Source organism: Erithacus rubecula, assembly GCF_903797595.1.
Source record: "Erithacus rubecula genome assembly, chromosome: 9".
Classification (NCBI taxonomy): domain Eukaryota; kingdom Metazoa; phylum Chordata; class Aves; order Passeriformes; family Muscicapidae; genus Erithacus; species Erithacus rubecula.
The window spans coordinates 21,618,039-21,632,740 of NC_136660.1; the positions used below are offsets into that span (position 1 = coordinate 21,618,039).

The 14,702-nt window shown below is 53.5% G+C and overlaps 1 protein-coding gene and 1 long non-coding RNA gene across 4 annotated transcripts in view; one reads left to right on the forward strand and one right to left on the reverse strand.

Annotated features, from left to right (window-relative positions):
* The window catches only part of SLIT1 (slit guidance ligand 1), a 61,217-nt gene that overhangs the window by 19,706 nt on the left and 26,809 nt on the right, over positions 1-14,702 (forward strand). Inside the window, exon 1 of one of the 3 annotated variants that reach the window (XM_079311914.1) lies at positions 8,751-8,826. The exons of the other annotated variants lie outside the window; for them this stretch is intronic. Coding sequence (XP_079168040.1) covers positions 8,783-8,826 — 44 coding nt within the window. The 5' untranslated portion in view covers positions 8,751-8,782. Of the gene's footprint in view, positions 1-8,750; positions 8,827-14,702 lie in introns of those variants that run through there. 3 annotated transcript variants of the gene reach the window in all.
* On the reverse strand, positions 6,892-9,130 carry LOC306804830. The gene is made up of 3 exons (XR_013775011.1): positions 8,809-9,130; positions 7,739-7,889; positions 6,892-7,547 (listed from the first exon to the last, which is right to left on the reverse strand). It is a non-coding gene; the product is annotated as an uncharacterized lncRNA (long non-coding RNA).

Sequence of the window (14,702 nt, forward strand, 5' to 3'; positions counted from 1 at the left end):
TGGCGGGGCTCGGGGGCTGCTGGAGGGCCAGGCCGAGCCAGGCTGTGCATCCTTGTGCTTCTGGCTGTGGGGACAGCATCCTTACAGATACCTCTGGGGCCCTGTGCTGGGTAACCCTGCTGGGAAGGAGCACCAGTGTGCAGGGAGCTGCTCATCATTGATGCGCCACAGATCTCAGCTTTTTTTGGGTGGGGGGAGGGCAGTGAGACTCCCTGGCGGCTCCTGAGTGCAGACAACCTCAAAGCCTCACAAATTAAACACATTCTGAAGATCTCTTTATTTGAGCACTTCCATAAGCATTTTGGGACTTGACCCGCGGTCTCCAGAGGCACAGGAGTGCTGGGGTGAGGGTAGCCATCATGCCCCAACCTGCTTTTTACCCTCTTTGCTTCCCAGCAGCCCAGCCCCGTCCCACCAGGGTGGTGGTGCAAGCCCTGCACAGGGATGCCCTGGCTCTGTTCCGTGCCATTATCCTGCCAGTGAGCCAATGCCAGCAGTGGGCATTGCCAGACGGCTGCCTGGAGATAATCTGCCCCCTTCCCTCCATGCACCCCGCCGTGCTCCCGGCTCACGGCCGGCTCCGCTTTTCTGGCTGCTGAGTCGCTTCCAAGGTTTCCCTGGCAATGCACGGGATCAAGCTCTCTCCTTGAGCCACTGGTTCTGCCGGGCTCACCTTCTGTCTTACTTAGGATTTGGGTTTTGTGATGTTATTAAAGCAATAGGGGCTGAAAATGTGGTGAGGTGTAGCTTTCAGCCCCCTGCTCCTTTCAGCTAAGTCCTCCCCTCCACATGGCATCATGCAGAGCATCCCTGTCTAGCTTCTCAGTGGTGCACTGGCAAATGGGAATTTGCAACCCATGGGAAAAAGCAATGTAAAATCAAGTCTTCCTAAAGCTGAGTAGCAGTGCTAATTACACAGCTATTAAAACACAGAAATTATTTATTCTTTACTTGCCTCACAGCTCATTGCCTACATTGTCCCACATTCAGCCTTTGGCCACCTCTGGTCCACTGAAAGAGTTAAAAGAGCACTTGGAGGAGCTGATGCCTTTGTCCATCCATTTTGAGCACAGAATAAAGGCATTTCCTTCCTCCTGTTTTCACAGCTCAGATAGTAGAAGGGTTCAAAGTGATATTAAAGAATCGTGAGCAGAATTAGCCTCTGGTAATTTGAGTTCCAGAATGTGGAAGAAAAAAAGTCTTATGCAGTAATTTGAGGCTAAGTTATAGCTTGGTGCTGCTGCACGTGCATCCCAGAGACGTGTGAATGTGCAGAGCCAGGTGATTACCCTGTGTTTGCAGGTTGATCTTCCCATGGGTGGATGCTGGAACTCCTCATCTCTCATGCTGGGATTGCCATGAAAACAAGCTGTCTGTAGTTTCCAGCACTGCTTCCAGCAGGGTTCCTGTGCCCTGTTCTTTCTCTTCTGCCCTAAAGGGACCTGTGGTGCTCTTGGCATTGGTGCTGGAGCCCACAGCCTGCAACCCTTACACCAGCAGCCAGGCTTGGTGGGCTTCTTGCCCAAGTGGGCTGCCTGGAGCACTGGGATGCTTTATCCAGTGCTGCAGGTGGGTAAAGTTCCTCATGCTAAAGTGCTGTCAGGGCCAAACAGCTGAGTTTAAGTGGGAGCTTTCCTGGTGCAGCAGGGCTCCTAGGCATTGCCAAGGGGGAGCTGTGTCCTGCCTGCAGGGATGAGCTGAGGGTGTCCTGGTTTGGTGAACACATTTCCCTGTGTGTGCCTATTGGCATCCACATGCAAGGGAACCCTGCTGGCAGTGTGCTGGGATGGGTTTGGGGATTTGTTTTCCAGATTCTCATCTGTGTTAAATTACTTATCATCTCAGGCTTATCCTCACTTAACCAGTAAGACTCAGATTTCTGTGGCTGTTACTCCCACTGCCCTGCCAGAGCTAAGCAGAGTATGGATTAAGGGGTCTTACCAGCTGCCTTCCCCTGCCCTTCCATGGTTGTTGCACTCCCCTTTGCCCACAGAGGCTTTCATCCTCATTTGTGTCTGTATTTCCCTTCAGGATAGGAAAAGCTGGATTAATTTTTACTGCTCCCAAGGGAGCTGTTGGTAACTGAAGACATCCCGCTGTCCTCTTTTCTCTGAACTGGGAGGCAGGAAATGGCAGGGATGGCTTAGAATGGTTTCCTCACCCCTCCTTTTCCCTGTCTGGTCCTCGCTGCCCCTCCAGTCAGGGATGGCATTTGAGGCAGAGCTACTTAAAGAGAAAAAGTGGCACAGACTTTCTGCAGGCCCTGGGGCAGGAGGAGAGATGTTTCCCTGGGAGGTGCAGCCAGAAGGAGTTTGACCATCCACTTGAGTGTTTGGGAAATGGTAATTTTGGGATTATGTGGAGAAAGGAGGGAGAGATGTTAGCTATATTGCATGGACAGAGTACTAAATGTGGAAAGCACAGGAATAATTCTCAGAAGGTGTTTCCCATCCTGGAACTGGGAAGTTCTCCACCCAGACCCCTCCCATGGCAGAACTGGGAAAGGGACCAAGGGACCTGGGAATTCTGCCCCTGTGTCTCCCCACACCTTCCCATCCCTGGTATGACACTCAAAGGGGCTTTTGTCCACCTAGGAGACCCACAGATGGGTGGGTGCTTCATCCCCTCCACTTTGCCCCATTTAGGTTCCTTTTTCCCAGGGGGCACCGTTGGCCAGTCACTATATGACAGAGACTTACAGTGGCAACACTACAAGATGAGGGTTGCAGTTGACCACATCATAGCACCCTTTTGGGATGTTTGCCTGGGGTCTGGTGATTCTTCTTGCCATGGACCAGCACATACCCAGCAAAACATGCAGCAGTGTTTTTTGCTGAGTATGTGCCAGTCCGAGGCAGGAATGGTGTAAATGATGCAAAATGGGAGGGTTGGGGGTAGGTATTCAACTCCAGGGACACTCCATGGCAGCTCCTCTCTATTGCACAGCCAGGCTGTTACTGCCCAGCAATTAACACTAGCGCTATTAATTACCAGTCACAGGGATAAAGTCAGGGCCATGTAGCAGGAGTGGGGATCTGTGCTTGTGGGGTAAACAGGAGCAAGGAAGTGAGGAGCAGGCAAGGGGACTGGCTGCATTCCCAGGACTCGGCGGTGCTTCCAGCTCTTGCTGTCTGACCGGAGGCATTTCCACCTCCCGGTGCTTTCGTCCCGCTCCAGCTCGCTTGTTCTCCTCCCCACGGGCTCAGCATGTTGCTCATTCCTGCATCCTACGATTTCACAGCATCCCCACAGCCGGGTGCTAATGAGATTAGACCCAAGCTTTAAGATGTCTCTCTCTATCCTTTGCCATCCAATTACACAGCCCGCATGGTATCTGATTGCCTGTGAGAAGGGAGGACTGGGGCTGGCTGGGATGGGAGGATGCAGCTGGTCTTTCTGGGTATCAGCCCCACCGTGCAGAGTGGTTTTCTTTCTTTTATTTTCTGTCTAATTTTTTTTTTTTTTTTTTCATTCTCCCCTTGGCTTTGAGCTGCTTCGTTTGGCTTTTTCATCACTTCTCGATGTGGCGGCTGGGCAGAATTTGTTTAAATTAACTGCTTGAATGGCAGCGTTTGTGTGTGTTGGTGGGGGGGAGCTCAGACAGCACCAGAATGGATGAGGGGGATTAAAGGTGCCTAATGGGTTCCAGATGGGCATCCTGGACTGGGAAACACCCCCACAACCCCAACCCCAGCCAGGGGCCGCTGCTAAGGAGCTTGGGGCTGGGAGCTGGGATGCTACAGCCGGCAGCTGCTGCTTCTCCTGTGGCAGAGTGCCTGCTCCGAGCATGTGCCAGTGGAGCTGGGGTGCCCTGAGGCTCCCCAGGTGCTGGGGGTGAGCAGGCAGATGCACCATAGGATGCACCTTCCCTGGCTGGCCCGGAGCATGGGGCGCAGCAGGCTCTACTCTCCCTGCTGCAAGGCTTGGGGGATGTGGGGCAGGGGACAACCACTGTGTGTGTGATTCCAGCTTTCAGAGGTGCTTCAGCTCGATCATTAGCTGACAATGCAAATACAGCCCACTGGGGCAGCACCAGTGGTGCATCAGTTTCTGCTCTGCGGTCTTGGTTGCAGTGAGGAATGATAATATTTTGTCTTAGTTGCCCTCCCCCTGGGCTCTAGAGTAGCTTGGGGTGGACGCTTCCTCAGTTCAATATCTCCACCACTGCAGACGTCAGTGTATTTTTTTTGTATTTACAGGTGGAAAACTGAATCACAGATACAGGAACTAAATTGCCTGTGTGGCCCTGCCAGTTGCATTTCCCAGATCTGTAGGGGTTGGAGATGTGATGACAGCCCTGCCCATCTTTCCAAGGGCTGTGCCTCCCACCAATGGCCAGATTTCTCCTCCAGACCTGCTGCACGGTGCTAGGGCTGTGTGTTTGCAGCCTGTCTGGTGGCAGAGCCTTGATTGGAAGCATGTCAGTCCCAAATGAGATGAAGAGTGTGTAAGTGAAGGACTGCTGGGGTTTGGTGTCGCTGGCACCTCAAGGTCATTGCTTTTGAATTTTATTAATGGCTGAGAGCAGGATGAGGATATAAGCTGTGAGACAGTCATCTGCTGGGAATATTTCCTGTGCTATAGGTCAGAACATAATTTTGTGGGAGATTTTAACTTTTTAGGGAAAGCAGGACTACAGAAGCAGGCAGGTTTAGTGGAAATCAGCATCACATGGAACCTTTTGCTATTGAAAGCTGGCAAAGCCCTGGTCCTGGTGGGAATGAGCCCACTCACCCTGAAATAGATTTTTTGTGAAGCAGTGGTTTGCTCTGGTGTGTCCAGCTGCATCCAAGCAGATGGCTGAGCCAGGGAATGAGGCAAGGTTCAGGAGGGAGACCCACAGTCACACTCCCCATCCATGAGGAAGGTGGCAGAGGAAGGCTGGGTGTCACAGGGACACAAAGGGTGGTTGGGAAGTGCTGGCTGACCTCCATCACCTGCTGACCCTCGACCAACGCTGTGTTAGCCAGCCCTCCCAGCCCATCCTTGGCCCCACATTCCCCCATGCAGCTCTTGTTTCCTTCCACAAATATTGAGAAAATAAACAGCGTAGCCAAAAGAGGACATCGCTGCATCCCTCCACACACAGCTGCCTCCCCAGGGAGCCACACAGGTGGTGACCCTGCATTCCTCAGTCTGAGGGTTAACTGAGAGAAAGCAAATACTGACTGCTCCTGGGGCTGCTCCAGCCTGTGCCTGTGGCTAGGGCTGCCTCTTGCCTAAGGAAAGGGACTCATGGTGCAGGCAGGTCCCCATCTCTGGCAGGGGTGTTTGTATAAATATGGCTCTTCACCTGGGTAGCTCAAATTCCCCATTGTGGAGCCTGCTCCGTAGGACAGGATCTTCCTATCCCACATCCTCCTTGACTCTCTTCATCCTGGTCTTGTCTCTTAGCAACTACCCCTGCCCAGGACCTGGCAAGGTCGGGAAGGATGTGACACTTTCTATGCATCAGTCACTTTGTCACCTTCAGAGTGAGGGCAAGGTTGTTAACCCCGAAGCAGCACAGTGAGTGACAATAGAGCATTCCTGCCATGCCTCCCCTGTGGCACACAGAGCATCCCTGCCATGCCTCCCCTGTGGCACACAGAGCATCCCTGCCATGCCTCCCCTGTGGCACACAGAGCATTCCTGCCATGCCTCCCCTGTGGCACACAGAGCATCCCTGCCATGCCTCCCCTGTGGCACACAGAGCATCCCTGCCATGCCTCCCCTGTGGCACACAGAGCATCCCTGTCATGCCTCCCCCGTGGCAGCCACTGCTCTGCCTCCAGCTTGACACCGATCCCCGCTACAATAACGATACGGGTGGCAATCAGGGAGGAATTAAAGGATAATTAATGCCAATCCACATGGAAAATTGCTCTCGTCAAACAAACCTGATATCATTTTTTTGATGAGCTGACAAATTGGGTTGATAAGTAGCGACTGTGCTGACATGATATACCAAGACTTCTGCAAGTCATTTCGCTCTTGCCTGGAGGATATTGCCATGAAAACATTAATATTCTGCAAAAATCTGTGTAGCATTTCTGACAGCGTTTTTCACTGGTTGAAATCCCTGGGGGAGTTGCAGTGGTCATCTGTCTGGCGGGGTGCAGTGGGTCTCTGATGGTGGTGAACTAATGTTCACCATCTCTGCAATGCTGCAGTGGTCTTGGAATGGCAATACTGACTTTTGCCAATTACCCCCAATATCCTGGTGTCTTGTTGCCTCCTCTTTCTGCCTTGCACCAGCTGAGGGTGAGCTGAGTGGCATGGGTGATGTAGAAGCACCTGCACAGTGACAGAACTCAGTCTGGGAGGAGATGTGAGCCAATAGGTGAAAGGAGCAGGGCTGGTGGGATGTCGGTCTAGCAGGGATGCTCCGCCTGGAACACCTGCACTGGAAAACATCCTCATGCAAGGTCATGCAGCTGGGGAAAAAAAAATGTAGGTCACAGCTACAAGACGGGGAGCAGTGTCTGGGGATGTGGTTACACTGAAAAAGACTTAGCAGTCCTCGTGTAAGCCTGCTCTGGGATGCAGGCTTCCAGCTTGGGCAGTGATGGATGTGTGGAGTAGCTCTGGGTACTGGGGAGTTGCCAGTTTGGGGGCAGGAGGGAGGCCTCTGCTGAGCATAGTTTCTGCTTCAGGGCCCACAGTTTAGAGAGATGTTGAGAAATTAGAAATTGCTCAGAGAGGAAGTGCAGGATAATTGGAGACCTGGAAAATCTGCCTTCCAGTGAAAAGAATTAAAGAGCTCGGCCAATTTAGTGTATGCAAGAGGAGGCTAGGAGAGAAATTTATCTTCATCTCCGCATACCTGCATGGGGAAAAGCCTGATTATAGGGACGTCATTAATTAAAAAAAAAAAAAAAAAAAAAAAAAAAAAAGAAAGAAAAAGCATAAAAGCATAAAATCATTCAATAGCTAGGGGCTGAAACTAGACAAATTCAGACTAGAATTAAATTTGTCTTTTTCACTACAGAGAGCAATTAACCATTGAACACTCAGCTGGGAACAGGTGAATTGAATGTCCTTTGAAGTTGCAAAGGAGACTGTACTCCTTTTCCCAGTGGTGAAAACTGAAGTGTCAGTTGGAGCAGAAATCCCTGGGAGGGCTCTGGGTCTGGGCTGAGTGCTCAGAGGTGTCCCAGTGATAAAGTGTCCCCTTCTGGATGATGGATGATACCTCACCCACTCTCCCTCTCTGGGTACTGGGGACATAAGTCCAGTGCCTCCAACGCAGGCCAAGTCCTTAATTGTTCTCAAAACCCCCAAGCATCCCCACTCTGCAAGGCTGACGGAGCAAAACCAGCTGCAGAGGCTCTTCTCTATCTGTGATGATGTGAGTTGATGTCTGAACAGGCACGTCTGGGTAGGGATGGGGCTGCCACAGCCGAGGGGCTGCTGGAGGGGGGTCCAGGCAGCCCCTGCTGCTCTCAACCCGGCTGGGGGAGATCCTCTGGCGCCGCTCTTCCCACGCTCTCCCCAGGGGATGCCTTCCCGACCTCGGCACTGCAGTCCTGTCAGAGCATCTTAGGCAGAAATATATTTTACTAGCACTGTGAAGGGGAAAGACAGCTTTGCTTTAATTTAATGAGCTCTAGAGTACCTTGCCTGGTTTGGTGCTGGCTGGACTTTGCGGGGGCTTTGGCTTGGAGTTCACAGGGTAAACAGCAGTGGTGGCTGAAGATGTTCTCTCTTCCCTGCCCTCCTCCTGTGCCCATCACAACGGTTCCTCCTGTGCCCTCACCTCCACAGAGCCAGACAGGACCTGTTCCTTTCCTGTTCCCATCCTTTTGTGGAGAGATGCCAGCAGTGACTGTGACAGCAAGGCCAAAACAGAGTGCTCCTGGATTATCCCAGGGTGGAGTTTTCCTATCTGTCAGTGCCCAAAATTGTACCTGGAACAATAAGAATGTGAAACTGGTCTGTAGATGAGGACATGGCTCTGGGGAACTTACACTGTGGCTGCGTATTTGGGGACACTTATAGAGGGGGGGATTCTATGGGGAGCTGTTGGTGCCCCCGTGAGCAGGGCACTTGCAGCCTGCCAACCCCTGATTCCCCGGTTGTAGGACTGTCTTTCCATCCTCTGGGAATCTTTGTGCTCCCTGCAGCCTGCCACTGCAGGGCCTGGGTTTTGTGCTTGTGCTTCTTTTTCTTCTCTTTATTTTCAGCCTCTTTCACAAAGACACCTATTCTCCCCTCACCGTGCCCTGGGGATTTACACAGAAAGCTCACCCTCAACACGGCAAAAGAAAGGCCCGGGCGGCCCGGGAGAGGAAGCTCACACAAAATGTGGTGTGTGGCTCTTTGTGTCCCCTTTGTAATTCCTCTGCACAATGAACTGCCCTGGCCACCCACCAGCCCCGGGCTACCTGCCCCATCCCTCATGCCCCTCCATGTGGTAGCAGGCAGGGATGGGGATGCTCCTCGACGAGCAGTGAGAGCACAACCTTTGTGCTCAGGAAAAGGGAAATTCGGGCAGGATGGAGATTGCCATGTTCCTGCAGCAGCAAAAAGTACCTTGCATCCCCAGGCAGAGCGCTGGGGGTCCCTCCGGCAGAGCCCTTCCATCAGCCCCGCTCTGACGGCTTTTAACATGCTAATGACCCTCTCAAGGGCAGGAGCAGCTCTGTGTAAAACCCATGTTCAGCCCTCGGTCATGGACATTTGCTCGGAGACACAGTGTTAAATATTTATCCTCCCCGCCTCCCCCCAGCTCCGCAGGCATTAACAATAGCGATTGCGAGCGGCCCCTTCCCCCTCGCCAGGAACATGTGGCTCCCGGACCATGACAGCGAACGTTATCGTTTGTACCTGTGAATTATTGATAAGGTAAAAGATAGTTCTTGCGGTGAAAAAATAATGAGAGGGAGAGGCTGCAGCCTGGCGGGGCAGGCGCTGTTCAAACCCTCTTCTCCAGGGGCGGTGGGAGGTGGGACCCTGTCCCTGCTGGGCCCATCCGCCAGCTGACCGTGCCGGCCCTCGGCAGCGCGTGGCTCGCACCCGGTGCCACAGGGCCTGGCGGCTCTCTCGGCCTGGGTCTGGCTGGCGCCTGTCCCCTCCTTTTCGCCCGCCGCCGTCCCGGGGGAGGTGGGCAGCTGCCCTGCCTGCAGCCCCACGCTGCCTGACCGCCCGTGAGCCGGGGCTGGCTGGCGCTGGCCGCTCCGGCAGCTGCCCGCGGGCCGCGGGGCCAGCGGGGGCGGCCCAGCCCGGCGGGGCGGCCGCTCGCCCGCAGGTCCTGCCCGGCCCTCAGACGCTGCGGCTCCACGCAGCAGATGGGAGAGCCTTTCAGCTGGCCGCGCTGAGGGCTCCAGGGGTCTCCAGGGGCTGAAGGAGAGAGAGTGCTCCTTGGCCACTGATCTGCTATTCCTGTGCCCTAATCTGTCCCTGGAAAATCAGGGATGATGCTGCTGAGTCTCTGGAAAGCAGGTGGCAGTCCTGAAAAGGGGTCAGGTTTAGGGCTGTCATTTGTTGGAAGCCGAATGCAGGGCGTCCATGCCCTTAGCCAGGTCCCAGAGAGTCACTGTGTTGGCCAGCTGGGGTGACTCTGAGCCCCCGCTCTGCTTTGCAAGCCTCGGATGCCATGCACGAAGATGCAGATGGCTCAGGGGGATCTTACCGTGGTGGCGTGGGCAGTCTGATTAAAATGGTTCAAAGCCCAGCTTTGATAAACTTAGACCCTCTACGCTGCTGCTGTGTTTTGCAGTGAGAGCATGAGCAGGAGAGTCCAGGCATTAGCATGCACATCTGGGCCAATCTGGGGCTGCACATCTGCATCCCTGGTGGTGGAGAACCAGGGCCTCCCTCCCTGCTAACCTCCCCACAGAGGCTCTTTAGGCTGTGTGCATAAGGACACATTGCTGGGAGAAGAGCATTGAATGGTCTTTGCTCCAGTCTCAGAAGATGGGCTGGACTCCTGGAGGGGCCATGTCCTCCCCTCTGCTGCTCCTCACAGTGCTGCTTTCCAGGTGTGCTGATACAGAAAATAGCAAAGGCTCGAAAGTGAGAATTAAGGAGTGATGAAGACAGCGTGTGTGTGTGCAGTGTGCCTGCACGCTGGAGGGAGTGTGGACGTGGTGCAGTGGGCGATGGGTTGCGGTGTGTGCCATGGTGTGTGGACAGCAGCAGAAATTCCCAGGCAGTGCAGCAGTGTGTGTGGAGAGCCCCCAGCCCAAGGGTGTTCCACATCAGGCAGTGTTACCCTGGTACGAGCTGCAGCATGGCAGCTGTAGTAAGGAAGGGGTTGAGTACAGCTCTCAGTCTCACTGCAGCAGAGCATCCCTGAGCAGGTGATTGATCCCAGCATTAAAGGGCCTGGGAATGTGAGCCCTTGTCTCCCGGCTCACTTTTCTGCTCCCTGTCTTCAGCTGTGCAGCAAAAACAAGCCAGTCCACTCGGATAGCAACTTAAAGTGTGAATTTCAAACACACTTGCTGTCCTCATGCCCTCTCCCATGTCTGATGGGATGCACAAGGAGCAGCAGGAGCACCAGGCACATGAAACAGCCCTGTTCAAAGCTTGGCACTGCAGCTTCCACTTGCAAGTTAAGTTTGCAGGCAATTACCAGGTGGTGTTCCCTGCCTTTGCTCCTGGGCTTTTACCTTGCAAACCGCCTGCTCTCTGCTCTGGTTTTAGGGGAAGAGCCTGGCACCAGAGCAGACACAAACACCAGAGCACACAGACGTTGTGTTGGGCTGGGTTCCTGCCTGCAGATTAAGGTGGGGGATGCTCCAGCCCTCCTGTGCCCCCTCCTGTTGTCCCCATGGCTCCAGCTCAGCGCTGAATTGGGCTCACACCAAGCCAGAGTTGAAGACTGAGGAAGAGAAGTTTTCTGTACAGGGGGCAAAGAAAGACAGCAGCACTTTGGCCTCTTACTCATATGGAGGAGACCAAACCCAAGCCTTTTGGTTTTTTTTTCTCCAGCTGCGTTTTGGCTAGAAGAGTGCAGTGGGGATGGCTCATCCTGTGCTGGATCCCAGGGTGCTGTGGGATGTTCACATGCTCAGCCAGGGCTGTGACTGTGTGTGCAGGGGGAGGATCCAGCCCCTTCCTTGCACAAGGCAGAGGCGAGACAGTGCAACCTCGACTTCACAAGACATCAAATGCTCTGTGGTTGGATGGAAATTGGCTCTTGGAGCTCCTTTCTTGTGGCACAGAACAGCTCCTAGCCCCCACTCCCCCCTCAGTGAGTGGATGGGCTGACAATACGAGGAAATGCCTGCTCCCCTTCAAGCTGCTGTGCCTGGGATCTCATCTCCAGGCTCACTGACAATTTGCATTAATGTTTGCCTAACTAACCAGGAGCCCTCTTACATCCTAATCACCTTTGCTGGGGGGCTCACATGGCTCATGGGCTAGCAAGATTGGCAGAGGTGTTTCTGGGCTGTCTCCTTTGTGCTTCAGCAATCTCCAATGCTCAGAACAAAAAAATCCTTTGCCGGAAGAGTATGCTCTTTTCCCAATTTACCTGAAATTATGTCCCTAATTTCTGTCCAGCCAGGTCCCTGCATTGCTTCTGCACAGGATTTCAGTGTAGGAGCTGACTAATTTGCAGTATTTTACATATGTAATATGTTGTCAGAAATGCTTTTACATGCCTACAATATAATATTTAATTTCAGCATATTAGGCAGAAATGGGGTGTCTAATTAGTTATTGATGATTTTGTATCCGTGAAGGTAATTACAAAAAAGCTGGAGGCAAGCTCCCATGTATGAATCCACCCCATTTTGGGGCTGTTTTGGGATGCAGCAGGGTTGTGCTGGTTGGCCTTGGAGCAGCTTGTACCCATCCAGGGCTGCTGTAAGGCTTTCCCCCTCTGTGAGAGCCATTCTGCATGTCAGGAATGCCCAGCCCACAGTACCAGCTGCAGAAGGACATTTCCCACCTCGGTCACATCTCCAGCCTCCTCTCACAGGGCTCTGACACCTTCTGGGGCCTGTGACATGCTTGTCTCTCAAACCTGGTATTTTTGGTCTCAAAACTCATCTGGAATCTGACAAAATATGAATCATCCAAGAGATGTAAGAGCAGGCAGAGTCCTGGGCAGACTAGAGTGTATTTTTAGACAGCACGTGTTGGAATTTGACTGTTTCATAGGGAAAAAAGGAGGTTTTTAGATCTGAGTGCTCTGGCCATGCTGGAAGCCCCACTGTTGGCTCTGAATTGCACTGCCAGCCTTCCCACAGCAGCATAGGAAGGAGGATAGGGTCAGGCTGTGCTGTGCAGCCCCTGCACGGCTCTCCCATCACAGAGAACCACACTGGGAATCCAAGCCCTGCATGTTTTCATGAGTCCCTTTGTCCATTGCTGGGAGCTCATGGCATGGGCATGCTCATGCCAGCAGGATTGGCACCTCACTTTCTGCTGGCCCCAGACAGCAGCCATGGCTCCTGCTGCACCTGGAGCCAGTCACTGGGGCACTTCCAGGAGCATGGGTGTCTCTGGGAACTCCGGCACCCAAAGTTGCATCTGTAGTCCAGCCATGCTGCCATGTCCTTATGCTCATGCCAGTGACAATGACTCATATTCCTCCCCGGGCTGCTCTGAGATGGCTCCTGCTGCATCTGGTGGCAGGATCCCAGTTTGTAATACCCCTACTGTGGGATAGGCACCCACCTCCCTCCAAAGGAGCTGATATCTGCCCAGCTGCAGTGGTCTGGGTCTTTCCCCCTCTGTGGGGTTGCAGCCAGGACCCCACTGTTCGGGAGATTTCATTCTCCTTTTTGTCTTGGCGGTTGGAAGCCGGGGAGCTGATAATGATGAAGGAGTGTAAATGTCAGCAGGAAACCAGCTTCAATCAGAACTGTTAAAAATAAACCCACCAGGCCTGCTCTGGCAGAGGTAATCAGGCTCAGCAGCTCCTCTCCCCAGGTCCCAGAGCACAAGCCACAGCCATGCCAGCAGTGCCAAGCCATCTGAGCAGCCAAGCTGGAGGTTGGCTGCAACCTTAGCAGCTCCAGCCCTGGCCAGCACCTCCCTGGAGCTGTGAGGAACAACCCCCCAAGCTGACCAGGGTAAGGGTCCCATCCCCTCTTCCCAGGCAATACCCTGACTCTCCCTTCTGTGGAGCTCCCCTCTGCAATCCTGGCTGCTCAGTGGCAGGAGATTGAACATGCAGGTAACACAATCCCCAGCTATTGAGGCACATCTACCAGGCAGAGTGAGCCACGGGCTGTTGGGGTCACAGAGCTGCTGTCCCCACTGTTGAGTCAGATGCACTTGGAAAAAAGACATTGTTAACCCCAAAGGTAATTAACCTCAGGGCAGTTTTGAAAAGGGGTGTGGGGCTGCTCCATCACTTGAACTTTCATACAGAGATTGAAAATCTGTGTGAGACCGCTAGGTGCTCATAGACTCAGGGCCAGGACTTTCCATCTGTGTCTTGTGGTTGAGTGCTGCTGTTGGGCTTGATACTTACTCCTTCAAGGCTCCATGTGTGCATGGATTGGGGGAAAGGGAGGAGCACCCTGATGAGCCTCCAGCAACTCATTTCTGCCTCCCCAAAACAAGGAGGGGCTGTGGATCCACAGCACAGGCAGGTCCGTGGGGTGGGAGCTGCAGCTGTATTCACTACCTGCAGGCAGAGGCTTCCCCAGACCTGTGATGTGGTTTTGTGCCAGGGGCTCTTCAAAGAGCAGCTCTGTGGAGAGAAGCCTTGGGATGCAGCTCACAGTCCCCTGTGGCATGGCCATGACTGGGTGCTGCTCTCTCAAATCCCCTTTTGGCAGCTATTGTTACTGGGGCAAGGACAGCCACAGCTTGGGCCAGCCTTGTGGCAGGGCTTTGCTGCCTGCCTTCCAGCAGTTCTTATCTTGGCTTTGATGTGTGTCACACGAGATGGAGTCTCTTTATCTGCCTGTTGGGTTTTCCCTGTAAGTGTGTCCTGTGTTTGATTCCCATGCTCGGGTGCTGTTGCAGTCCTGCACTCTGCTGTTTCCCATCTGCCTTTCCTTCTCCTATCCTAGCTGTTTCCTTCTAGCTCTGTGTGAAATCAAATCTCTTCTGCCAGATGCTGGGCACGATTTGAGATGTCCCACTGGCTCCACCCTGGCTGCCTTTCACCCTGCAATGCATCTTCAACTTCTCATCCCACTGCCAGCCTCTCCCAAGTGCTTTCAGGAACCCCCAGGCTATGAGACATCATAGTTTTACCTGTCTGAGTGCTAGGGCAAAACATGAGGAGTGTGAAGGACGCTTAGTTCATGCTAGGGCATCTCGCCAAGTTCTCCAGCTGTCTTGCAAGGTTCAGCCTTGGTTTCAGAACACCCTCCAGCCCACAGGGAGTTTGCTTTAGCCCTTCTTAAAGCTGGGGCCAGTTGCTGTCCCAGGACCTGTAAAGCTGAGGAGCAGCATCACAGATCCACAGCGTGGCTTCTTGGCTCACCAAGATCTGGGACAGATCTGGGACAGCCGGGACACAATTCTCAGCTTGGCTCAGCCTCATTCACACCTCGGAGGAATCCAGGAGGGCTGGCAGGGCTGGCTTCACACTTATTAGCAATTAAAAGCCTCAGAGCCTGGGAGTCAATTAGCTCTGGGTTCTGCAGTGTTGCAAGCCCAGGGGATGAGCCTGCTAACCAGAGCTGCAGCCAGCTCCCCACAGGGCTCTGGGCTGGCTCAGCAGAAGAGCTATTTGCTTTTTCATTTACACCTTGGATGAGTGTTGCAGCATGGAGTTTGGGGTATCTTTTCAGGTGTGAGCTGCC